Consider the following 27,230-nt stretch of genomic DNA (forward strand, 5'->3'; position numbering starts at 1 on the left):
CTCTGGTTTAGTATTGTGTGCTTATGCACCTTAAAGCTACAGCTGGTAACCTTTATTAAAATAACTATATGTCATATTTTCTGAAACTGTCATTATAGTTTGAAAGTACATGAGACAGGTAGTCTGTGGAAAAGTCCCATGTTCCTCCTCTTCCTACTGAACTGTGGTCAAACTGTCAAACTAGGCAGTGCAGATCAAATATGAATCAAGACTCTGTAACTGCGTGTGTGTTTTCATAAATATATTTTAGTGTACTGTTTAGCTGTAATATGAGAAAGCTTGCCAGGAATACAACACATAAATAAAACATTGTCATTTTACAGCTAAACAGTACACTAGAATATGTTCCTGAAAACATCTGAGGTGTGAAATAGAGAATGCAGTAACAGAATCTTGATTCATATTTGATCAGTGCTGCCTTGTTTGACAGTCTGACTGCAGTTCATGAGCCCTGACTGTCATAATTGACAGCTGTGTTAGAGACTCCTCGTCTCTGATTGGTTATTTTCGTTCACATACAGTAAGGCCATTAGAAATGCTACAGGGCAATAGAGCAGGCGGAGGAGTATGATTTTTCTTACAGATTGTCTCATTTAGTGTTGTGTGAATATAGAGACAGTCTCAGCGAATACTTTTTTTTTTTTTTTTCAATAAAAGTTACCAAGAACAACTTCAATGTAGACTTCAGGTGTGTCCAACCTTGCCTTGTCCACCCACTACAGCCTCAGCTATCACTCCACTGTGATTATTGTCTTCACTTCTCATACATGTCCATCAAAGAAGGAAGAATCTGACAGGCACACCCAGTTAAAAACCTGGCTGATGGCAGTGACGGAGATGGCGGGGACTCCTTTGTCATCGCGGCTCAACAAAACAACACATATTCACCAGGATAGCATCACCTTTATCTTTGCAATCAGTGTTTGCTTGTCAGGAGCACGCTTGAGTGTCTTTTTAAAATAACTGACAAAAAACACAGGAGTCACACCAGGTGCACTCCCAAGATACTTTGACATCTTTTTAAACTTCTGTCCTGCCAGATTGACACTCATCTCAGTCCCTGAAACAACAATAGTGACACCCTATGTCGGTTATGACTGTTACCAGCTGCATGTGTTGTTTGCTGTAAATCTAGGACAGAAAGTTGTGTTATTTTTACTTTTATCAAACCTTCCCATTATCAGCATATGAGCCAGCAGCTACTAGGTTTATTAGATCATGTTCTACTAGTCTTTCATATTTTTTAAGGGTGGAGCAGTTTTTACTGCTTGGAATGAAGTTAGGGTGTCAACATTTCTTTTCTTGTGTACCGACTCATAATGTGTGCAGTGGAATAATTTTTCATTGTGCAATATCCTCATTCTTATCACTGAAAGAAGCAGTGTTTGGAAGCTTCTAATTAAGCCTTAGCAAGTGCTTGGTTGGGTTAGGTATGTTTGGTATGTAGGGTATGAATCTTCCATTTATACTTGATTAAATAAAAAGTCCTTTAGGTTACGCTCGTAATTATTAATCACGATATACAATATTGGTTAGGTAGAGTCCTAGATGCTTTTAGAAACATGCCTATTGTCTTGAGAGTTAATATTCACCTCGAAATTCTGTCTTGTTTTCTTCATTTCTTCCTCCCTCTCTCTCTATCTCACCTTCCAGGCCTCCATCCTGCCCTCTTCCTCTCAAGCCAAAGCATTGAGCTACTCAGAGTTGGACCTTCGTAAGCCCAAAAGGATTGCTTCCTTCTCCTTTGGTTTTAGAAGGAAGAAGAAGAATGATAATGAAGAGAATATCTCTAAGAGCACTACTGTTCTGGATAGCCCAGGCCTTGAAGAGCCAAAGGAGGTAACCCCTTTCCCTAAAATTCAGGTGTGACAAATAATCTTTTCTTTAGAGGTTCTGTATGCGACATTCAGAGCATTTGTAGGGCAGCAAACAACTATTTGCTACATAAAGATGTAGTGCAGTAATGGTGTCCTGAGGAGGCCACCCTCCCTCTGTATGTTGTAATCCAAGTTTATCTGGTTTGTTGTGGTAAGCTGGTCCAGCTATGCACGTATTTGTGCATGTGTGGATCCCATTGGCTAGCTAATTGCTGCCGCTCTGCACTGTGCTCATACGGTGGTTACTGCTGATATCAAGACTAGGGGTGAGTTCGTGTACAAAAATCTATGAACGTTTAGAGTGGGTAATTTTTTTCGTGTAAACGTGTACATGGGTTTCACCACTGGGTGGTGCTATTGCATTATACCAGTAATGCCCCAGTTATCCAAATACCAACCGAACGGGCCATTTAACCACCGCGCCGTTTTAACAGAACAGAGCATGTAGGCTACTGACCGGTTGCCAAATCCGGTCTCACACCATTTCTTGTCATATTCACAGTTGTTACCAGCCAGCCCTTCACTTTAAGACGGTGGCCGTGTGGGTGTGATGTAGTAGATGTTGTGGGAAGTAAAGCAGCGTATAGAGTGTACGGATGGGAATGCATCGTGAAAATAGTACTGTTCATGCTACGCGTGGTTGCAGTCTGTTTACAGTGTTTAGATAGGCTCCAGTTACAGCATCTCTGTGAGAAGGCCCTGCATTATGTTATGTTATGTTATGTTATGTTTTCCTGCTGTAGAGGAGAAACAAATGTGCTTCTGCATGGATGTCAGTTCTGCATCCTCATTCTTAAAGCAGAGTTGGTCCGGACTCCTAGAGCTAGTTACCAGCAACGAGCCAAGTTTTAAAGATAATCTACAGAAAACCAGTGTCTCACAACTACGGTTTGGCGCGCCAGACTGGAGAAGGTAACACAATCTATCACAGTTAGTCAACAATTAGTATCACCCCCGTCCCCCCCTAAAAAAAACAAACAAACAAAAAAAACGTTTTTTGTGTACTACTTTTTCATAACCGTTTATGATCTCAAACAGGTGTACACGTGTACATGGACTCACCCCTAATCAAGACGGCATCCAGCCTGGCACCCATCCTCTGATTCCCTCGGTTAACACTGTTGCATTGTTTATGGAGTTAGCACCTGCTAATTGCCGGATCAGACACTACCATGTTGAGAACATTGTGCAGAGAACTTGAAGAACACTCTGAATATCGTATAGAGACCCTTTAATTTACCAACTTTGGAAATTTGGTGCAACAACTTCCTATCTAGTATATGGTCATATTGTTTTGTCTGATTTATCCAGTCTGTGCCTCTCCTGTATTAACATTATATTTATGCAGTTACCATTGCAGAGTTAACCATTTGTTTTTCTGAAAGATAAACATAGTACGTTCTTTCAGTGAATGGATTATTGTTTTGATCCGGATGGTCACAAGAATCTTAAAGCCCCGATAATCTTTAGTTTTATAATATTAATATTTCAAATTGAAGTGTGAATTGGGTCAGTTGTGGGTTTCAGCTCACTGATTGGCTGTTTGGTCTGTGAATGTCTTAATTCACTCTCATATCGTTTTTTGGCCATAGCAAGCAGCTGTTCTCAATGAAAAAGCTCTAAAAACCCACTGTGCAGTACCTGCTCAGCACCAAACACCAGACAGACAACATTAGCAATTAGTTGGTGAACATAGTGGAGAATTTAGCAGGTAAAGGGACAGATATTTCCCTCAGGCTTTGCATTCACCAGATGGCCACAAACACAACTCCCAATGAATAAGAATGTTGTTCCGTAACTACTGGGAGTGTAAATACTCAGCTCTTTGCCAACAAGTTCATGAATCAACTTAAAGGGTAACTTTGGTATTTTTCAACCTTGACCCTATTCTTCCATGTTTTTTGTGTTGTATTAAACTATTATTGAAATTGGTCCAGTATTGAATGAGACCGCTGCAGCTGGCAGTTATGTAACAGGCTGCAATGTGACCACTCGGGGCAATTATGCACCGCCAATTTACATCCATTAGAAGAGCTTGTTTTTGCCGCTGACAGGCTCAGATTGTTAATCCAAGAGATTGACAACATTATGGAAAGGATCCCTCCAGAGAACCACCTTGTTGTTGAACCAGAACCAGCCATGAATTCGCCATCACCAAACCCACCAGACACCATTTAAATACATGGAACTTAATTGTCCTTAAACACACTTCATTCAAAGTCAACAGAAACAAAATAAAATGCATAGAAGGCGTCTTACATTATGTCACTGTAGTTTGGTTGAAATAAAACCTTAATTGACCCAGTTAGATGTGAAATTTGTTGGCTCTATACACGCTAACATTGCTGTTAATTTAAATGGCAGTAGTGATTTTGGGGCTGTTTCTGGTTAAATGTAATAATATATATATAATATATATATATAATATAATAATAATGTTGTCAGACACTTAAAAAGAACACAATCTGAGTCTGTCAGTGGCAAAACAAGCACTTGGTAGCCTGTTTCGCTGCTGCCAGCTGCAGCCTCTCATTAAATACTGGATTGATCTAAAAAAAATTGTTGTCTCCATTAGTTACTTCGACAAAAAACATGGGAAATTCGGGACCAGATTAAAAAATACTGGAGTTGAAGTCTTCAAAAGGTCACGGTGTGTCAGTGTTAAAAAAAATAAAGCCAGTTATTGCAGGTTTAACGATCCTGGAAAGAGTTGTTGCTGTTGCTGTTTTGAAAGACAACCAGAGATTTATTTTTCAGACTGACATAAAGCTTGACCCTGTGGCTCAGCTGTAATGATAAAACAGGAGAGGCACAAACTGGGCCTAATTGATTAATTTCTGCATATTATCTTCCCCTAGCCTCCTTTGCGCCTGAGTCAGGTGAAGCTGGATGAGACTGACACGAAGACGACGTTCAGCGTGTCTCAACCAGTGCTTGACACCAGCGATAAATTTGACATCCCTTCTCCTCCCCCTGTGGCCACAAACCAGTCAGAATCATATTTCACTATCTCTAAACAATCAGAGTCGAATGTTGATATAAACATCCGCCCAGAAGCGAAGGAGCCTCTGACGAGCGGTTCCAATCTTTCTGCCGTACGCGAGGAACTGCAGAAAGCACCAATCGCCACCATCCCGGAGCTGCAGTTGGATAATCTAGAGTCATTAGAGGAGAACGAGAACATTCCTGTTTATGATAACTCCAATCCTTCTGAACCTACGACTCTTACAGAAATGACCTTTGCTGTCAACGACCAGTCTGAACCTATACTTTCAGATACCCAGCCTCTAATCGTGCCTGACACCTCAAATGACAAAGTAGCAGTTGCTGAGTCAGTCTCCCTGAGCAACGGTCCATGTGATAATGACATCCTCCAGCAGTCTCACAAGACAACAGAAATCTCTCTTGCTGAAACCAACAGAGATGCATTATCATACCATCAACCTGATGCCCCTGACACAGCTGACAGTACAGCTCAAAACGTTGAACTGTCCTTGGCAAGTGTTGACTCCAAAATTGACGCCACAATTATGGAGTCAACCCCTGTTCCTCATGCTGACAACTCAACTCTCAGCGCAGATTCTGCGTCTGTCCATCAAGAAGTCTCAATTTCTCGCACTGAGGGATCTACTCCCGAAACTGCCACAACTGTCACAGCAACCTCCACTGTTCGCAAAGAGAAGAGTACTCAACCTGTCAGTCAAACCGCAATTTATGGAGAGTTGTATGACTCACTTCTCCCCCAGAGTCTTATCTTGGAGGTAGTGTCATCCATCTCAAACCCTCCATCTCAAATTCGTACAGAGACAAGACCTCTTAGCACCAGATCAGAACCCATCTTGGTAAAAACCCTAAATGAACATCACACAGACACAAATGTTATTTACTCCCACCTGTCAACATCACGTGAGCTTTACTCTTCTCCTGGCAAAATGAGTAATGCCACAGGTGGTTATACTAACAATAATGCCACCTTCAGCGAGAGTAAGGTGATTCCTGCTACCTCCAGATTTATGTCTAACGAAACTTCTACTGCTTTTCAGCCTCAAAGAAACACAGATATCTACAGCAGATATCTAACTTCCCCTCTTAATTCAGCTTATAAACCAGCTGACAGTGGTAACATTCCACACTCAACACTGACTCACTCCCTTTCAGAGGTGAAATCGGACAGTGTTAGCCTCATTCAAGACAATGTCAGCTCAGTTTCTGTTGTTCAAAGCCCTGCCCCTCCTGCCTCTGACGATGTAATGTCCCAAGAGGGAGATGCTCAGGTTACTGACTCCAAACGGAGAGCGATCCTCATCAAAGAGTTAGTCACAGAAGAGGTGAGCTCAGATACTGTCTGTCCCTCTCCTGCACCTGAAAAAATGAGTGCAACAGAGGGTCTTGAGATAAAAATTGAAAAAAGGGAGAGCTTTTCTGCACATTCTGGACTGATGTCTGGGTCTGACAGGGCTTTAAGTCCAGCATATCTGAGCATGGGATCAGATGATGGTAGTGCTACGGAGATCTACTACAGTGCCGAAGAGGACAACGCAGAGGAGTACACAGTGGATGAAAGAAAAGAAAGCCACGTGGTAGATGTTGTGAAAGAGGCCGGGCTGCGTGAGCAGATTCCACAAAAGGAAGAGATCGCAGAAAGCAGGATAAAAAACAGAGAAGAGGGAGAATTTAAGGTGGTGATTGTTAAAACGCAGAGTGAGGAGGATATAATAGGCAAGGAACAAGAGAAAGTGGATCTCAATAGCCGATTTGAAGTTCAACAACAAGTAAGAGGTCAGAGGTCAGAAGATAAGGTGCCCCAGATTGTAACATCTAGGTTTCTTGTTGGCAGTGACGCAAAGAGTCAAGAGAAAGAAGAAGCAGCTACAGTGTCACCACAGATGAAAGAAGACAGGAAGGAGGAGACAAAGGAGAAGTTACCTGCCACACTGGACAATGCAGAGAAAAGCAAGGATGTAGAGGTGTACAAGGTGGATGAAAGAAAAGAAAGCAGCGTGGCAGATGTTGTGAAAGAGGCCGGGCTGCGTGAGGAGATTCCACAAAAGGAAGAGATTGCAGAAAGCAGGATAAAAAAGACAGAAGAGGGAGAATTTAAGGTGGTGATTGCTAAAACACAGAGTGAGGAAGGTAAAATAGGCAATGAAGAAGAAAAATTGGATCTCAATAGCCGAACTGAAGTGCAACAACAAGTAAGAAGTCAGAAGTCAGAAGATAAGGTGCCCCGGATTATAGCGTCTAGGTTTCTTGTTGGCAATGATGCAAAGAGTCAGGAGAAAGAAGAAGCAGCTACAGTTTCGCCACAGGTGAAAGAAGACAAGAAGGAGGAGACAAAGGAGAAGTTACCTACCACACTGGACAACACAGAGAAAAGCAAGGATGTAGAGGTGTACAAGGTGGATGAAAGAAAAGAAAGCAGCGTGGCAGATGTTGTGAAAGAGGCCGCGCTACGTGAGGAGATTCCACAAAAGGAAGAGATTGCAGACAGCAGGATAAAAAAGACAGAAGAGGGAGAATTTAAGGTGGTGATTGCTAAAACACAGAGTGAGGAAGGTAAAATAGGCAACGAAGTAAAATTGGATCTCAATAGCCAAACTGAAGTGCAACAACAAGTAAGAGGTCAGAGGTCAGAAGATAAGGTGCCCCGGATTATAACATCTAGGTTTCTTGTCGGCAGTGACACAAAGAGGCAAGAGAAAGAAGAAGCAGCTACAGTGTTGCCACAGGTGAAAGAAGACAAGAAGGAGGAGAGAAAGCAGAAGTTACCTGCCACACTGGACAACACAGAGAAAGGCAAAGATGTAGAGGGGTACAAGGTGGATGAAAGAAAAGAAAGCCGCGTGGCAGATGTTGTGAAAGAGACCAGGCTGCGTGAGCAGATTCCACAAAAGGAAGACATTGCAGAAAGCAGGATAAAAAAGACAGAAGAGGGAGAATTTAAGGTGGTGATTGCTAAAACACAGAGTGAGGAAGGTAAAATAGGCAATGAAGAAGAAAAATTGGATCTCAATAGCCGAACTGAAGTGCAACAACAAGTAAGAAGTCAGAAGTCAGAAGATAAGGTGCCCCGGATTATAACGTCTAGGTTTCTTGTTGGCAATGATGCAAAGAGTCAGGAGAAAGAAGAAGCAGCTACAGTTTCACCACAGGTGAAAGAAGACAAGAAGGAGGAGACAAAGGAGAAGTTACCTACCACACTGGACAACACAGAGAAAAGCAAGGATGTAGAGGTGTACAAGGTGGATGAAAGAAAAGAAAGCAGCGTGGCAGATGTTGTGAAAGAGGCCGGGCTGCGTGAGGAGATTCCACAAAAGGAAGAGATTGCAGAAAGCAGGATAAAAAAGACAGAAGAGGGAGAATTTAAGGTGGTGATTGCTAAAACACAGAGTGAGGAAGGTAAAATAGGCAACGAAGTAAAATTGGATCTCAATAGCCGAACTGAAGTGCAACAACAAGTAAGAGGTCAGAGGTCAGAAGATAAGGTGCCCCGGATTATAACATCTAGGTTTCTTGTCGGCAGTGACACAAAGAGGCAAGAGAAAGAAGAAGCAGCTACAGTGTTGCCACAGGTGAAAGAAGACAAGAAGGAGGAGACAAAAGAGAAGCTACCAGCCACACTGGACAACACAGAGAAAAGCAAAGATGTAGAGGTGTACAAGGTCGTGGCAGATGTTGTGAAAGAGGCCGGGCTGCGTGAGGAGATTCCACAAAAGGAAGAGATTGCAGAAAGCGGGATAAAAAAGACAGAAGAGGGAGAATTTAAGGTGGTGATTGCTAAAACCCAGAGTGAGGAAGGTAAATTAGGCAAAAAAGAAGAAAAATTGGATCTCAATAGCCGAACTGAAGTGCAACAACAAGTAAGAGGTCAGAGGTCAGAAGATAAGGTGCCCCGGATTATAACATCTAGGTTTCTTGTCGGCAATGATGCATGGAGTCAAGAGAAAGAAGTAGCAGCTACAGTGTTGCCACAGGTGAAAGGAGAGAGGGAGGAGGAGAAAAAGGAGGAGTTACCTGCCACACCGGTTCAGCAGGTGAACACACTGATGGTATGTGACTTTGCTCCACCTTCCAGCAAGCCACATGGGCAGGGGGAGGGGTCGGAGGGAAACTGGACCGCGGAATTGGAAACAGAAGACCCCCCTAATGGAGAGAAGCAACTCCCAAGCCAGAAGACACAATATCTGTCTCACAAAGACACTGTGATTTCTGAATACATGCATGCCGTTTCCAGTCACACAAGAAAGGAAGACACGATCACACCCAGATTAAGAGAGGCAGAAGAGCAAGTTTCCCTAACTGCACAGGCAGATAAAATAGGTGAAGAGAGCAAAGACAGCACAGGAACAAGCAGTGTGACTACAGCAAGTGCATTCACAGATACGTCTGCTGGAGTAAAGGTTGTCGCAGGCACTTTGACACATAGCACCGAGCTGCAATCAGATGCCCCAGAGACTGAACACAATAGGGCTCCACAGAGTAGTGAGTGGGTGGATACAATTACTCGGAGCACAGACAGAACCAGGACGGTGCAGGAGCAGGTGGCAGTCGAGCTGTCAACGCCGAATGTAGACACACAGTGTCCTGACACCAAAGCTGCTGAGAGCCTATCGGAGAGACACCAGCATCCAGCAGAAGCCCAACCCGACCTGAATCAGGGGTAAGTGGAGTCTTCGCGTTTTTTTTTTTTGTTTGTTTGTTTTTTTTTTAAAAGATTTGTTGTTAGAGTCCAGGGCTGCAGGCATGCTGGATTTGAAGCTCAACATAGCACGTGAATGAACAAGTTATTTTAAACTTCCTTAACGGTGTGTGTAATTGACAGTTTGCCGTCAAGTTTAGGGGGCATTAAGAGAAAGTGTAAGTGAGATGTGTTTAATATTTGAATGCTGTCATTTAGGAACCTGCAGCCCTGTAGCTTCTGGAATGTGCAACATGTAGCCTGAGGCGTATGTCAGACATATAAGCAAGCAGTGATTTCTTAATGTCGAGCAATGTACTTGTGCAGCCATGATAATACACTTTTAATGGGTAACTTTGTCTGTGTGGTCATCTGATAAGGCCCCTGACCGTTCAACATTTCCACTGATAAAGGAAAAATGTCAGCGCTGGATGAGCTGAATTGTTTACCAACAGAGCTGTCTACATACCTGTGCAGATCTGAACACACCCTTTTTAATGCACCACATGTTAAGTGATCACTGTCACATACCCTCAGGTCTGTGGCATGACTCAGATCAGCTAATCCAAGCAGCGTGGGCAGTCCACAGATCACGTCATGATCCACATGCAGTGCAAAGTTAGTCCATTCCATTAGTTAAACCTGAGCTATCACTCAGTTCAGTGAAAGTACAGCATTGATTTGTGGGGGTGTAACAACACAGTCAGTTCAAAGTCACACAATACAGTATTCACGGTTCAATACACTCTGCAACAGAACTTGAAAGACAAGGTGATGGTAAATGCTTCTCACAAGGTACAAAATGTAATCAATATAATCTTTTAAATAAACATAAATGAATCAGATTTTAATAAGCACATTATCCCCAAAAACAAGGGCTTCAACAGAATCACGAGAGGCCCCATGAGACGGTATAATCATGATGCTTAATTCAAGATACAATATTACTGTGATTCTAAATGTTTGTGATACACTGAGTAATGCTATAACACATATTACTATATACTGCAATTTATTACCCTTTTCACTTGCAAATGATGTCCCATAGATCTGTTTTATCTAAGAAGATAATTTTTTTTATCACAGCAAAATGTATAAAGTGGACTGAAAAAGAAATTGATTATATTATTCTTATTATTACTTCAGTAGACTAAAGGTTTAGTTTGTATTTGCAATATTAATGATATAGAATAGAATTATAAAATCAATGCTTGCTGTCAGTGTATCAACACAATATTGCCACACAAAATATCGTTACACTATGCTGTATGGCTTTTTCAGTATTGTTAATCTATCATCAATCAACTTCATGTTACAAATAGCGGAAAATAGTGGCGTGCACATCACAGGTTCCCCGAGCTCATGATGATGTCCTTAAGTTGTTTGTCTCCTCTGATCAACATTTAAAGATATTCAGCTTACGATACAGACACAGAGAACGGCAGCAAATCCACATATATATCATTTAAATTGGTGGCGATGCATTGTTTCAGCTCTTATCACAATATGGATAAATGCACTACTTCCATGATGCATTCACATAATGGCCACCCTCATTCAAGCTCTGATGGTCAGCTGGTCTGCTTTGCTTTTGGTTAGGACATTAAATACACATAATCTATCAATCTAACAATAATGATAGATACAATATAATATAATAGCTACACCAATCAGCCAAAACATTAAAACCACTGACAGGTGACGTGAACAGCATTAATTCTTGGGCTCTGGCAATCATGTGGTTGCCACCTGACACGCTCCACCCACTTGAACACCAGTGCAGACAAGGTACTCCCCCTTATGGCAGCAGCACTCCCCAGTAGCAGTGGCCGCCCAGCAGCACATTGCGTCATGCCACACCACAAAAACTGCTCAGGAATGGCCCAAGGAATGAGACAGAGACTTCAAGGTGTTGACCCGCCCTCCAAATTCCCCAAATCCCAGTCTGATCAAACATCTGTGGGACATGCTGTTACCCCACAGGACTCAAAAGATCTGAAGCCAACGCCCTGGTGCCAGACACCAAGGGACACTCTCCAGAGGTCCTGTGTTAATGCATTGACGGGTCAGAGCCATGTCCAGTCCAATGAGCACCCACCATGGATTGGGGTACCTCTGGGGTACCAGCACTTTGCTTAAATGTTCAATCAAATTGGGATCTGGGGTATTTGGAGGCCAGGTTGACGCCTTGAGCTCTTTGTCCTGTTCCTCAGGTCATCTCTGAGCAGTTTTTGTGATGTAGCATGGTGCATTGTCTTGCTGGGGGGGTCACTGCAATCGACAAGTGCCATTGCCATGAGGGAGTTTGGTCTGCAGCGGTGTTCGGGCAGGTGGAGCGCCTAAATTAGCATCCATATGAATGCCAGGACCCAAGGTTGCCCAGCAGTGTTATTCACTTCACCTGCCAGTGGTTTTAATGTTTTGGCTGAACGGTGTATATTATAATAGTATATGGCTATATGACCATGATATGCTTCTGCATGCTTCCCAGCACTATTATCTGCCTCCATCTTCCGAGTCTCCTGCTGCACTGGCATTTAGGTGGACAAATTCAGAATGTTTAGGTCACTCGCAAAGCCTCTGTCTCAGGATCTGCTCGGGGATTCATGCGCTCAGAGTCTGTGTCATGCTTCCAACTTAAACTGTTTCCAGAGTATCCGAGGGACAGCCACACAATAAATAGCTTGTCACTGTTGCAAGTTCAACCTTACTCATAAGATCACAATCCATTTTGGCTCCACAACATGTCCTGACACATGAGGCATTGGGTCTCATGCCAGATTTTTATTAACACATTTATATAACACAGAATTGTTTGAACTTTGCAGCAACATTTAACCTGAAGCTGGCCTTTGATTAAGCTTTTTAATTCACAGGAAGACACTGGAATGTTGCTGTCTTTGGCATAGCAGGACAAACTGCGTGTGTTATTGTGCATTGGCATGTGTTTTCTTGATGCTACTGGTTTGTTTGATGTGAGTCAAAGTGTTAACAGTTGCTGGCAAAAAACATGACTTTCTTTTCCCCTGCCAGACGATGGAGAAGATAAATGTCCGAGATAAGGTTTTCTCAGGAGTCTGTGGCGCATGCTGACAGTTGCAGATTTACTGTGACAGCTACATTGTGTAAACACAATAGAGTCTTAACTGACACAAAGAAAAGCCACTAAAAAGACTTAGGTGGATTTGCATGCGTCACTAGATGTATACTGCATAAATACCTACCCTCTATAGTAGTTGAGCTGCTTTGTGACTCGTTGCGCAACAGGTGTTGGTACTCAAATCACTCAAATTGCTTGTTAAAGTCAGTTTTGCGTAGTATAAACAGTATGACTCTTTATTTAATCCAAGTATGACAGCTTTTGAGAGGAATGTACAGTGCTATATCTTTAACATTTTTTAAATCACAAGGTGGCAGCAAAGACATGTCTTTTACTTGAGTGGAAGCTGAAGGACTACCAACAGAGAGAAATAGGAGATGGGGCAGGTTCAGCAGATGGGGAGGAAAAGTGCATCTATTGTATACGTAGTAAAACAACCCCCTTATTTGTTAATAGACAAAAACTAAACACGTAGATCAGAACGAAGAAGCAAATGTAGGTAGTTTCCCATGCCATGGCTTTATATCCTGCTTTTTATTAATGCTTTAAATGGTTTTTGATATGCAAAACAGGTTTGTGCTTTGGTAAAAATGAAAAGAACAAATTTTGTGGAACTGTAAACACGCTGAGCGAAGGTGAAATATACTGGTTAAGTCACGGCAAGTAGTGTAGGAATGAATATAAACAAAGAAGGGGTTCTTTTAGTGCTGCATGTCTTTCAACACACTGTGTGTTCTTCTGCATTATCATTTTCATAGATGTTTTTCCTCACATAACCTGTCAACAAACTCCTACACTTAAAACAACACAGTTTCTGGTGAACACGTGTTGATGCTTACTAAAAGATGAGGCATTTGGCCGGCTGCACCCGTCTTACAGGGTTCTTAGGCAGTGGTGTCATAAGGTGCAACACTGGGCATCTACACAAGATATTTAGTGACTTAGTAATGGTGTTGCCATATTGGGCTACTTTTCATTACTTTCGGCTGGGAATAATAGTGTTGGGCTGGTTGACAAATTTGGGTGTTGTGGGTGTTGGCACGGTTTTGAAACATGCTGTCATATTGCTGTTGTATAGACACAAAGTCAGTAAATGTCATTGTGTCCACTCATATTATTGACTTAATTTGAGAAATATCTCATTGATATAAGTTGTATTCAATTGTTGCTAGAAATAAGGAAGGGGCTCACATTTCATCGCAGTATTTGATCACTTCATTGTGGTTACACTACAATGCCAAAGGTGCTTTTCGCAATTTGTGTATTTGGTTGTCTGACTGCATTCTTTGTGGGTTTCTACTGCCTAGTTATCTAATATTTTATCTTGGCTATTCAATGCAGGTTTCTAGCAAGGTTAGGATTTTGGCTGTTTTTTTTTATCAGACTAGATTTTAAGCTGTGACTGAGCTGGAAACTGTCAAACTGATATTAGGAAGCAACCGTCTAAGGTGTGAAGTGAAGAAACAGATTTTTCCTTCAAATTCCAGCCATTGAGGATACGATCTGAAGCCAGTTGAACAACTCTGAGGTTTTTAGTCAGAACTTCGCCACTGACTTTTGTCATTTGTTTTCCTTTCATGTGTGACTGCTTGGCTGTTGACAGGTGTACTTAAACTCAAGTGGAATGAAAAACTTGTCAAGAATTCTCTCTGTTGTAAATCAACCTCTGACAGAAGTCATCTTCAAGAAATCGTACATCTTAACGCCTGCTTTTACATTCTTAAAACTTCTGCCTGGAGTCTGTCTCGGTTACTTTTGCAGGGGCTATGCATTTTTCAACACTTACCCAATTCAGACCATCAGAAAAATTCCACTCTTTCGTGTTAGATTGTTACTTGGTTGTCACTTTCAGGCTGCTGTTGGACTCTTGACATTCCACCACCTTTTAAGAGAACCATATAATTTCACTAATGTCTGTTTTTTTATCAGCAGCATTTTAGTAAACAGGGCTTTGGTTCTTGTAAGTACCTGACCTTTGTGAAAAAGACTTTCTTCTGCCATTAAATCTCTGAAGGAGTACTCCATCGATTTAGCATTGAGCTTTCATAAAGTCCCTTTCCCACTGGACAAAAAACCCACTAACTTCTGGCTTTTGTATTTAATGGAAATTTTACAATCGACATTCATTCCTGGGACAAATTATTCTTCGGTAGTCTCAGGTATTTATTGGCTCCAGCTCCGATTGGCTTTGATGGGCAGTAAAGGTAATTCGACAACAGGGTAGACTTGCTAATTTTGGCCCCTTTGTCGGCGCAAGTCAATGACCTGCCGCCACAAAATATCATCCAATATCTGTCCAAGAAGACCTCAAACATCGTTTCAAATTTAGTCTGCACGGAGTTTGACAGAGAGACTAAGTAAGCAAGAGATATTAAAATGCATACTGACTGGTGGCAATGGGAAAAGGTATAACATTGATTCATTCATTTTCCGTAACCGCTTATCCTGTCAGGGGTTACAGGGGGCTGGAACGTATCCCAGCTGACACTGGGCGAGAGATACACTCTGGACAGATTGCCAGACTATCACAGGGCTGACATAGAGAGACAGACAACAACGGCCAATTCAGAGTCACCAGTTAACCTAAGCTGCATATCTTTGGATTGTGTGAGGAAGCCGGAGTACCCAGAGAAAACCCACACTGACACAGGGAGAACATGCAAACTCCTCACAGAAGGGCTCCCCCACCGCAGGGTTTGAGCCCCCCCACTCCAGGTTTGAACCAGGAAACCTCGTGCTGTGTGGCAGCAGTGCTAACCACTGCACTACCGTGCTACCTGGGGGGCAGGGTATGATATTGTCCGACAAAAATCTGTCAGGATTAATGCAGCAGAACCAGAGATATCATCTTTTTGTATTCCACTAAGTCTTCTTCCTTCACAAAACCTGGTGCCTACATTACCCACAATGCAATTTGAGCACCAAAATCAGTGGAGTTCCCCTTAATGTCAAATGTCAAACTCTAATAACCGTCTGGACAGGGCGTTCAATGCTAATGGTTTATTGTGTGAAGACAACATTTACAAGGAGTCATACTACTAATACTCTTAATGTATCAATAGATGATGGTGGACCTGTGAATATATGTTGCAAAGCTTGAACTGTCCACCTTGAGCTCAGGAAAGCTGCAGGGCTCACTGGTGTTTGCCAGCCAGATAGAACAGTAATAAGTCAAACAGTACACACAGTAAACCTTTCTTAAATCCCCTACAGAGATGTAGAGGGAGAGGAGACTAAACAAGAAAAACATTCACTCGTCTTTTCCCACTCGTAGATTATTAGAGACAAATCATATATTTATAGACATGCAGACTCAACCAGATATAAAAGGTTTGTTTTCATCCTCTAATTATGGAAGGAAGTAAACACATTTTGCCCAGTGGCTTCCTGTCAGCTCGTAGCTAGCGCCTGCATGTGTTCTGCCTGCTTGGGTTCATCTATTTCTACAGAACTCTAACTGGCATCCATTCAAAATCAATATTAACAAAGGCCCCGCCCTAGACGCACAGTTTCCAGTCTCTCATGTTAATAACGCTGTGTTCTGAATTTACAACAGTGTTTCTTTTTACTTTTTTAAAAGGGTAAATATGTTTAGCATCAAGCTGCACCTTTTGGTATGCACATGCTTGTCAATCTAAGATAAGATAAGATAAGATAAGATAAAATAAACCTCTATTGAACCACAGAGGGGAAATTTGTGCAGGTAAACAGAGAGAGTACAAGAATAAATAAGTAGATGCACCGCAGCGTGTTTCAGAAGCGTCACTAAAGCGTCTCTTAAATGTCTCAGAAACTAATAAAAGTACACACCTAGTCAACTTTGAAAGAGCTGCTGCATGTTTCACAACGAGCACTGTATGCAAAATATAGATAGCCTACGCTGTAATTATGAGGATGAATGCTAACTAACTAAAACCACAAATCTTTGATCTATTCTATTCTATCTGAAATGCTCCTGCTGTGGTATGATGCTGTGTGGAGGATGGAACAGAACCAGTTGAAGCTGCGTGCGGTGGAATTGTCCCTCCCCACTCCATTACAGTGAAGATGGCGGCAAAGATAACAAAAAAATAAGGGATTTAGTCAGGTCTTGAAGTGCCTAACCTCAGTGAATCATAACTAAAGTATTGAATATAGTCAAAATGAGACCAAACTTTTCTGTTGATTTCAATTTTTTGAGCTACGACGAAGGCCAAACTGTGGCCTGCAACAGATGGTATTGTTCTTAGCCATGATGATTTCTGAAAAACCTGCTGCCCTTACCGGCTGATTAACAAGAGTGAAGAGTCAATGACGATTAAAACAGTCAATAAAACACATTTTTCAGTAATTGGGAATCGCCCCAACCACTAGAGCTCCTTGAACATATAGTCATAAATATGCACACAAAATATTAGGCTGATTAGTCCAGTAGTTTGTGAGATGAGCTGCGAACAGACACATACACACTCACACACACACAGCCAAACACATGATTTGCATGAAAGAGTTTGTCTGTCTTAATTTAGAGGTGTAATATAAATATAATATAGAATGCAATGCACGGTTTAAAATGATAAATTATGGAGGTATGTAGTATTAAATATGGTATAAGGTAAAACGTAATAATATAATATGTAGGACAACAATATGACATAAGATACAATAGAATAGTATATCAAATATAACAGTATAAAACACTGTAGAAAACATAGTGTGGGTCCAATATAGTACAATACAGTGAATGTAATATATCAAGTGTAGTATAGCAGAAACATAGTATAATATATAACAGAATATTCTGCGACCTAGATGCCTTAACAGGGGAGATTTAAAACAAATGGATGGGTTTGCTAGTGTGTATACTGGCTACATTCAAACACAGTTTTCTCACTGAGGGGGGGAGATAAAACAGAAAAATATTTTTAGGCTGTTAATCAGTACAAAAGGAAGAGTTAAACATTCACTAAGAAAGGAAGCAGATGTTATGTTTTAATCCTCTGAGCTACACAACCAGGCGAGACAGATCTGCAAATTATACCATGCTCATACGTAATTACATGGGATCTTTTTCTTTAATGTGCAACGCTCACATTCCCCCAGTGTCACTCTGTACTAATACATATGGACTCAGGCTCCCTGTGGGCTGGTACAAGTTTTAGCACATGGGTGTGTGTGTGTGTGGATCTTGATTTACGGGTGTGTCTGTAGGTTCACATAAAGTCCCTGTACCTACAACTTTATATACTAATGTACTGTGTGTGTCTTCCTGTCTCTTTGATAATCACATTTTGTGAGGTGTGATATAATTTGCGTGTTACTGGTGAAGACTATGACATTTAGGTTTGCTGCCAGATATTGCAGTCCCCCTCAGGGATAGGTGTGGTTCTGTGGTGGGAGAAGCAATGCACTTAGAATGTCACAGAAGGAGCTCTTACCCACCCGGGTGATCGTGGGCATGATTTCTACTGAGGATGGTGGGAAAAATAGGACCTCCCCCCTATCCCCAGCAGAAATTAGTTTTAATATTTTAGGTTTACAACCTGCATAACTTATTTCTAAGGTGGATTTACATCTCAATAAATGCAGGAAATTAATTGCATACTCTGATGTTATGTAACTGCTGTAATGACTAGCATATATTTACTTAATTGTGTCCCCAACACTTCTGAAACTGAACCTTGTGGAGGCTTAGCTGTGACTGTAAGTCACTCTCTTTGTCATTTAGTTGGCAAAAATGTACACACCTTTTGGTGGCTACAGTTTCTGCCCTAGGAGGCGGAAATTTGGAGGCCAAGTATGCACTTTTGTTTGTGTGTGTGTGTGTGTGTGTGTGTTGTGAAGGTGTGTGTTTGGGTACATGCTAATTGGCCAAACACAAAAAGGTGCATAACTTCTAAACAGATTATGCAACATGAACAAAAGTTAGAAGAAAGACACACACACAGGAATAGAGAGATACCAGTTGTCAGAGGGAAGCATTGTTGGACTAGTGTTTGTAAGGTTGTGTGTGTGGATACATAAACAAATGGATGCAAACATGTACATGGTTTCAGCTATTGTGAATTCATGCTTGTCTTTTCTTTAAATGGTTGACAGATTATGTTTCAATCTGCCGGTGTGATTTCTAGATTTTTATTTTAAATGAAAGCTAAGGAATAAAGAGTCGCTGCCTTTTGGCTTAAAAGTATCACATTAGAAATGAAGGGTAACTACACTCTTTGTGGTTTAGTGGCTATTTGTTATGTAGATCCAGTCTTGAAGAACAAATCAAGCACCGCGTTGATCTGATAGTGAACACTGTCTCTATTCATGGCCTTTTCACTGGATCTGCAGCAACAGTAGTTCAGGTAGTGACTCGTTCTGTGTGGTCAGTGTATGGAGACGAGTGTGTTCAGGGCCAGTGATAATCAAATTTTTTGTATCCATGCACTTACTGATGCTTTGCATTGCTATGCATAATCAGCTGGAAAAAGTCCTGCATATATTTCTGCACATTTATGTCTTAATTAATGCCAAATATTTTCAAAGGGATTTTGATTGCATTTGTCCTCATTTTTGTTGCAATGTTCAAATGATTATTTGGCAATAGCAAAAGGAAATACCTGTCTGATTGTGACCTTTAGTTATTTTTTTCTTTTTGTAAAGTAGCAGTTAATGCTGTTAAGTGCTGCACTAAGGCAATTATATTCTCATGACCTTTGAATAATCCACCCCAGGGATTAGGATCATGCGTGCCACCCGTTGGATCACAGTGAGTCACTATATGTGTTCTTCATGCAGTTTCACAACCTTTTCACCTTTTACTGGTAGGCACCCACACAGCCTGTCAAAGCAACACAGCACCTTTTGGCTTATAAGTGAACAGAGTGTATAATCTTACCACTCCTTGAATCGAGTGCAGGGTTCCTATGATCTTTTAAAGGTCAAATGGTTCACTGATGGAGGATCAGCTCGAAATTACTACTTGACTGAAAGCGTCTTGACATTCACTTTGATGCTTGTTTTGGTGCAGCAAACAATACTGATAGTGATGATTGAGTTTTTACTGTTGTTCAAAGCATGCAGATTTGCTTATAAGATAACAAATAATAGATCCTAATTTCAGCACATACATTTTTATAAAAAAAAAGAACACCAGTTCTCATAACTTATACAATCAGATTTTAAGACTTAGAAGTCCACAATGAAATAACAAACTCCAGCTTACATGTTTTCAGGCTTTTGAGAAAAGGTTTGCAGATGTAAACATAAAAAAGCCATTTCATTAAAAAAAATTAGACTCTTAAAATACTTATTTTCTTTCTCACCTGTAGGACTATTTATCAATTTAAATTGTTTTGGTGTGAGCTTGCGTGTGTTGAGGATATCCGCCATAAGAATGCCTGCCTTCTCTCAAAAGCAGAGGATAAACTGGTTATCAGTCTGGTAATTGGCCATCGGCTTTAAAATGCCGAGCTTGACTCATTTGACTGTTGCCTCATTTTCATTGCTTATAATTGTGGTCATGATGCTCCTGTGTTATTAAAGGCCATATTTTATTTATGAATGACGATGACTTAATATGTTTTGCATAGCATACATACATTTCTCTCTGCATGTCTCAAAGTGCCAAAAACGCAGCAATGTCTCTTTCCAGAAATCATGACCCGGTTACTCAAGATAATCCACAGACCTTGTTGTGACCAGTTTCATGTAGGAACTATTTTCTTTCAACAGAACTACAGCCGCCAACTGTATCACAGCGCAGAAGGAAGCGTGCATCCAATGCTAGCTAACTTAGCACCACTGACCTAGCTAACATTACAGCTTAGCCAAGAAGGACACCATTAATGTTTACACCTTGCGCTGTCACAAGCTTGAGCCTCTCGTCCATGAGTAGATGCACGCTTCCTTTGCACTGTGATACGGTTGGCGGGTGTAATTCAGTAGAAAGAAAATAGTTTCCACATGAAACTGCTCACAACAAGGTCTGTTTGTTTACCTTGAGTAGCTGATTTATTTTAAATGTACTTTCACCACCACTTTGAGCACCACAAGCCGAGTGCCATCTAGTTCCATTATACTGAAGAGAAGGCAGACATCTCTACAGCCAATATCTCCAACACTCGTGAACTTACACCAAAACAATCTAGACGTTTTCAACTTTGGGGTGAACTGTCCCTTTAAGTCATAGAAGTACAGTACTGATGAAAATTGGACTCACCTTTGAATCTGACAGCCTTAATAACAAGATGATGAATATCCCCCTTTTGCCTCTGGGTGAATCATGTTATATAACATGTAATTCAGGATCATATCTTCACTTTAAGAAGTATTCCAGCTATTTGGTACTGCACTTTGAAACACTCGGGGGACTTGTGAGAGACACATAAGCAGCAGAGGTCAAGATATCCAGATGTTTAGTCCCTAATATGGATCAAACTCAAAAAAAAACCCACTAGGTACAACAATTCCCATAATTCAACGAGCAGCTGGAGTTTGGAAAGTTTCCTCCAGAGTCTCAGAAATCACAACACAACTGTTTTCACAGGTTTTAATGCTCATGTTAATATACATCTGATCACTCTCACAATGGAGTCTATAAAATCTCACACAGCCAACTATGTAGCAGCTCAGTTTATGGATGCTCTTATCTGGTGTCTCTTTGCTTGCATTTGTAAGTGTGGGTAGCTTTGCTCAGCAAGTGTGTGCTGACTTGGAAACACAGGACAAGGAAAAAGCACAATGCTATGCTAAAGGGTTCACTTAGCTTGGTTTATATGCTGTAAATGGAGTGTTGACTGAGTAACCTTTAACTGTCAGCTGACTGCGCTTTGCTTATTTGCATATGATTGCTTCATAACTTTGTTGGCACAGATAATAGTGAATCCAGCTGTCTCTTTTTTTGCTGCATTGCTTCAAACCCCATCCAGTTTCTACAAGATAGTTCTTATTCTTTAAACCATTATATGTCAGTGCAGATTAGAAATTAGTCGAAAGCTGTTGCAATTATGAGGCCTTTCTAAACTGTATTTGACATTGCATGCCAGTCAAGATACTCAAAGTTGCTTTGTATGATTTGCATGAATGGCATTGCACGGCCACCACACCCTGAAGGCACCGCAGTACTCCATACACAGTGGATTGTTACCATTGTTAAATCAGACTTGCTCTGCCTTTTCTGTTTTGTCATCTTTGCCTGTTTGTCTTTTTCTCTGTGTTTATTCAGGTCCCTGACAGCGTCAAGGACGTCCACAGCAGCTTCAGGAGTACTTGCATCAGAAAGTCAGCCGACTGAAGCTGACAAGAAATTGGTAGACGAAATGAATTCAGGCTACAGCAGCCTGAGCACCAAACTGTCCCTAAAGACTTCATCTCCCCCTAAAGAAGATGAATCTAAAAATCGTTTCCGCAAGGTATCCCTGGTGAATGAGACTGATACCACTGAGGTCAGCGAGGATGCAATGGATGTCAGCAAAACGAGCACCACTGTCACTGAATCAAACGGAACAGATACCAACTCAGACTTCAAATGGAAAAATAGATTTGAGGGAGTTTCTCAGTACAGACCATACAAAACAGAGTTTTCCTCCTTTACTGATTCTCCGAGTTACAGAGTGTCTGACACTGACACCAGTCCCTCCCTCTCCTCCTCCTCCTCTGCTCTCCCCGAGGCTACAGCATACAAACATCTCAGCAACGCCTATTCCTCCCCTTTCTCCTCCCCCGCTCCAGACGAACACACTACCCTTGGCAACAGGCTGAGTGACAGGACCACAGTTTATCTGAGATATGAGAGCGAGCCAGCAGAAGCACCAAAGGATGAGTGGAGGAGGAGTTTAGTGGAGCAGGAGGAGCCTGCTGCACCTGCAGCTGAAAGAGAGGGACAGAGAGAGCGAGGGGGAGAGTCAGAGAGGATAAAGTCACACTGGGACTCACACGAGCTCCCTGTGTCCAGCCTCTCCTCTGCTCAACAAACCAGCAACGACGTTGTTGACAGTTTCAAGAAAGAAGACGACGACGACTCATCCCGTTTTACTGGAGTGTTTACGGCCACACTGGTGGAGCTGGTCTCCGAACCTGCAGCTCCTCCCTCCACTCCCCCAGGCACCCCCGAGGAAGACTCCCCCAGCCAGTTTGATATGGATAGCTTGGTGGATACCCTGAAGAGCATGGGACCCTCTCTGAGGCCCAGGAACATAGGCCCACGTGCGCCTGCTCCAGTTCTCATTTCCTCCCTGCCGCCAATAGTGGAGGATGCTCCCAGCCCTATCACCGCTGACATTCCTGGTCTCCTAAGTCCCACAAAAAAGATGGAAGCAATTAACAACCCAGCCGAGTCCCTCAAAGGACTGTACACTCTGCCTGCTGACCTGGGACTGAAGAGGAGTTCCAACAGAGACACTCGTTCACCACTGGAACTGATGAAGCAGAGCCAGCAGGTAGAGAACAGTCAGACACTAATGCTTTGTTAAAACTGTCATATCTCCAAAATGCTGCACAAAATAGAGTGACATGGTTACCAAAAAATAAAAACAAAAAACCTTAGATTTTTCTGGTATGTAAGTTAAACAGCTCTTTAAACGTTTGCCTTAATTCCAAAAACAACATATGTTTTTACTCATCCCTCTTAGGTCTATCCTAAGTAACACGGGACAGAGTGTGCTTTATTTGCATTTTCAATTTGCATAAAAAAAGAGCTGGAAATGCCGAAAGTAGAAAAAGTACAAATAAAATAAAAATGAAAAACATAAAGGGTTGAAACAAACATTGATTCACTCTTCTTTTTTTTCATATTTGCTGGTGATTGAGTTCAAATTTGCGCTACATCAAACTTAGTAAGAAGTTGGTCACTTTTTTTTTTATTATTTGAATGCACTATTCTGGAATGGAAACTCTGCTAGATTTTGGCCTTTAGTGACTACGCTTTTTAATCCAGTTTTTTCAAAGCTGTCAGCCCCATATATCAAAATTCCCCTCCATAATAGTGTAGTGGAGGCAAAAAAGCCTTGGCAAATAAAACCAAAACAATCAGCATGCCTAGATATGTTTTTAAGGTTCATAAGAACACGTGTTTTTGTTTGTTTGTCTTTGTAACACTGGTGAATCGACCCTCTAACTTATCACTGTACTTACTGCCTGTGCTCACCTGCAGGACCTGCCGCAGCCTGGAACAAGAGGCCTGAACTTGCCCCAGAGAGCATCTGCTACCAACAGTATAGTAATGAGAAAATCCTCTGACTCTTCTCCTGAGGAATTAAAATCCCCAGCGCTGAATGGAAATGGACTACTTCCATCCTCTACAACTGGCTCTCGCCTGGACAGCAGTGTCATCTTCGGAAGCCACAGGTCAGCTTCCATAGATCAGCCTTTAGAAAACGGCAAGGCCCATCGCTCTCTCTTCCGCACCAGCTCGCTGCCTGAAACTGGGCCTTTAAAGGATCGCATGAGTGTGGGACCAAAAGAGCTCGGTGACCAGAGCACTGAACCAGCAGGGTCCCGCTTTGATCGCTTTTCCTTCCTGTTGAACTCCTCACCCTCTGCGAGCTCCTTGACTGGGTCTGAAGACTCCACTCGTATAAGCCGGCCTCCACTGCTGGGCATGGGCTCGCCGCCCCCCAGCAACAGTCCCACACGCCTCCTCAGCCCCACTGGATCCATAGACCTCCAGAGGCCGTTCACCACCACAGACTCCCCCTTATCTGTGTTTGGCCAGACACAGGGACTGGGGATGGGGATGGGCGTAGGTGCTGGGGTACTCAGCCCTCCCATCCTGCAGAGAAGCTTCAGTAATGAGGGCACTGCAGGGGTCCAGCAGACTCCATTGTTCAACAGTTTGCATGGAGTGTCTCCGTTCCAGAGCCAAGAAGTCGAGACTGAGAGAACTTTAGCAGTAAAATATAGGGCCTTCCCTGATGCCTATGTGAGTATTACGAATATTTTTGATTTAATTTCACTAATTAGTATTATTGTTATTATTGCTTACATCGCATTTAAATGTAAAACAATTCAGAAGACATATGTCTTAATCAGATAATGTGACACGAGTTGCGCAAGCTTGATGTTGCTGAGGAGATGGGGATCTTTGGATTTATTAGTAATATCACATTTCCTCCTTTTGGTGAAAAGCTGGTATAAGAGCAGCCCTCTTTACAGAGAAGAGATGTGCACGCAGCGTATGAATGATGCATTATTTTCTGTGCTCCAAGGCAAAGGCAAATGGAGGGATGCAAAGTGGTAGAAGCAGTTTTCCTCTTATTTCACACTTTGTCTAACAAAAGACAAGTCCCATGTGCCAAAGGAGTAGTTATGCTAAGGTTCGTATGATATGCTACAAATTAGTGCCACTTCCGGTTTGGTTAGGTTTGGGAAAAGTGCCATGGCTGGGCGACAGTGTGACATTACATACATACATAACTTAATATAAATAAACTTTGACTTTTAGTTTCACATGGGACACAAACTGCAATCTCCTGGGTCAAAGTCCTGTTTTGTTTGACCTGTCCATCACACCAACCACCTCTGTACACAGACTCTTTATACCATATGACCTGACTTCCTCCTTTGTTCCTTTGCTCCTGTCATATGATGGACACCATGAAGTCATGATTATGTCGGTTATATACCAATTATAGCGCGCTACTTGTCGCAGGCATAAGCACAAACATTGAATGAGAACAGCCTGACCATGCACACTTCTGTTGAAGGCTGTGTGAGGCTTAAAATGGTAGCTACATCTAACGTTAGAAAGAAGATCCTCTACACATATCTGCCTTTGTACAATATCTGTGTTTACTTTACGTCGGCAGCTCTTGGCCTTTCTCTCAGGTCTGTTCTCATCGCTGCTGTAAAAAGGACAAACAGCAGGTTCAGGTTACAATAGGTGAGAGAGATGACTCCATGTGTGGTTTGTTGTGCACACAGGAAAAGTCCTTCTTTGTGTGGCTTTTATTGGTGTCCGTATACCTTCACATACTGTAACATGTACAGAGCTTATTGCTTTAAATAAAGTGCATCAGTGGTGTGGGAATGTTTCCTTAGTAGTCATGCAGTAGACAAAAATGTAGTTTGTCGGATCCAGACTCCAGCTGTCAGGTTCATGCTCTTCTTCTAAGCATCACTGAAAAGGGTGTGTATCCACTCTTGTTTTCACGCATGTACACACTTGTTCTCACATGCAAGCATTCATGCGAAGGGTTTAACTGATGAGGACACGTCTTAAAATCATTTTTATTGTCAATCTAGAGAACGTTTACCCGCACGTGCGCACAGGGCGCTGCATGCACTCTCTCTGGCTCCTTTTCATTAATTAATTGTGGCTCACATGGCCACTTTAGCTGTTATTCCCGTTTCACACATTGCAGAAACCACGAATGTTGATTTCACGCTCAACCATTAACCATTATAATTAACCATTATACACTGTCAGTGCAGGTATGCCAGCAGTTAGGAAACACAGAAACCGCAGAGCTGACCCCTGAAGGGAGGTTGGGATGTTGCGACAAGCAGTAAAACCAGGTCTTTACATTGTACTTTTTGATGATGTTGTTCTCTGCAGTATATCATTTGTTCATTTTTTTTTTGGCAGTGGTGTTACTTCTGTCTGCGCAAATACAAAAGGAGTGTCAGCTGGATTCTGGAGGTGTAACTGCTCATTAGTCTACAGCTGTCCTGAGTAGTCTTTAAACAAATGTTTGCACAGGGATGTTTGGTCGTGTTCAAACAATACTGTGCCCCTGCTGCATTTGGTAGTATGGCTGCAGCAGCTCCATTATCCAGGTCAAAGCATGCAGCCTGACCACAGCTCATATTACTGACTGAGCCACTGGGACTGATACTGACTCCACATAATGGGTTTGGGCCTCTAAAGATCTGAAGGGGGAAATAATCCTGCAGCCAAACACATGTTTCAAAGTTTTTCAAACGGGCAGAAGTTCAAACTGTCCTAACAATCGAGAATATTTACAGCCATGTGAGTAAAGAAGGTATGAAAAGAAGGTACACAAGTAATGTCATCACACTTGTGTTGCAAATATGTAAAGTTGCATTCCTGCAGAGGTGAGTTAGTCTTTATACTCTATCCCCAAGTTAAGCCCCAAGTCCTAAATGTTGCATTTGGAGTCCTAAACTAGTCATAATGAGTTGTCACCAAATGTAATGCCATTTTAACAACAGAATAATATTGTGTTAAATGTACAAGTCCTGAATGCTTATAAAATTTGTCGGCCAGTTATTTATTTATTTTTTTAAAGTTAGGGTTAAGTTTTTGCACCTCTGTCTGCAGTTTGTTTATTAGTCGACTGCTGTGTAGTTTCTGTACGTGAATTCAACTATCTTTGGGGTTTTTTTTTCCGACTGCTGCCCTTGATGATGCAACCTGTGGATGCTGTTGTATTGACTCAACCAAAGTGGATCTGACAAGTTAAGTGTCAACTTGCTGGGAATGAATAGCGTTAATGTTAGTTATTCAGGAAATGACATGAGATTAACTGATTTGTTGTACAATTTTTTTAAATAAAATACTTTGAAATATTTGACCTTGGAGGAAGGTTTCAAGTGTAGTCGAGTCAAAAGGCTCAAGTCTGGATGAAGTCACAAGTCATTGGTGCTAGAC

General features: G+C 41.8%; 1 protein-coding gene across 4 annotated transcripts in view; it reads left to right on the forward strand.

The window, feature by feature from the left end:
* The window catches only part of crybg2 (crystallin beta-gamma domain containing 2), a 70,814-nt gene that overhangs the window by 19,730 nt on the left and 23,854 nt on the right, over positions 1 to 27,230 (forward strand). Inside the window, exons 3-7 of one of the 4 annotated variants that reach the window (XM_049602225.1) lie at positions 1,654 to 1,839; positions 4,736 to 7,922; positions 8,343 to 9,537; positions 21,846 to 23,058; positions 23,772 to 24,539. In XM_049602225.1, the coding sequence (XP_049458182.1) occupies positions 1,654 to 1,839; positions 4,736 to 7,922; positions 8,343 to 9,537; positions 21,846 to 23,058; positions 23,772 to 24,539 (6,549 nt within the window). Of the gene's footprint in view, positions 1 to 1,653; positions 1,840 to 4,735; positions 9,538 to 21,845; positions 23,059 to 23,771; positions 24,540 to 27,230 lie in introns of all 4 variants that reach the window. The other 3 variants (XM_049602226.1, XM_049602227.1, XM_049602224.1) reach the window with 3 other exon arrangements.

This window comes from Epinephelus fuscoguttatus, linkage group LG17 (genome assembly GCF_011397635.1).
Source record: "Epinephelus fuscoguttatus linkage group LG17, E.fuscoguttatus.final_Chr_v1".
In the NCBI taxonomy this organism is placed as follows: Eukaryota; Metazoa; Chordata; class Actinopteri; order Perciformes; family Serranidae; genus Epinephelus; species Epinephelus fuscoguttatus.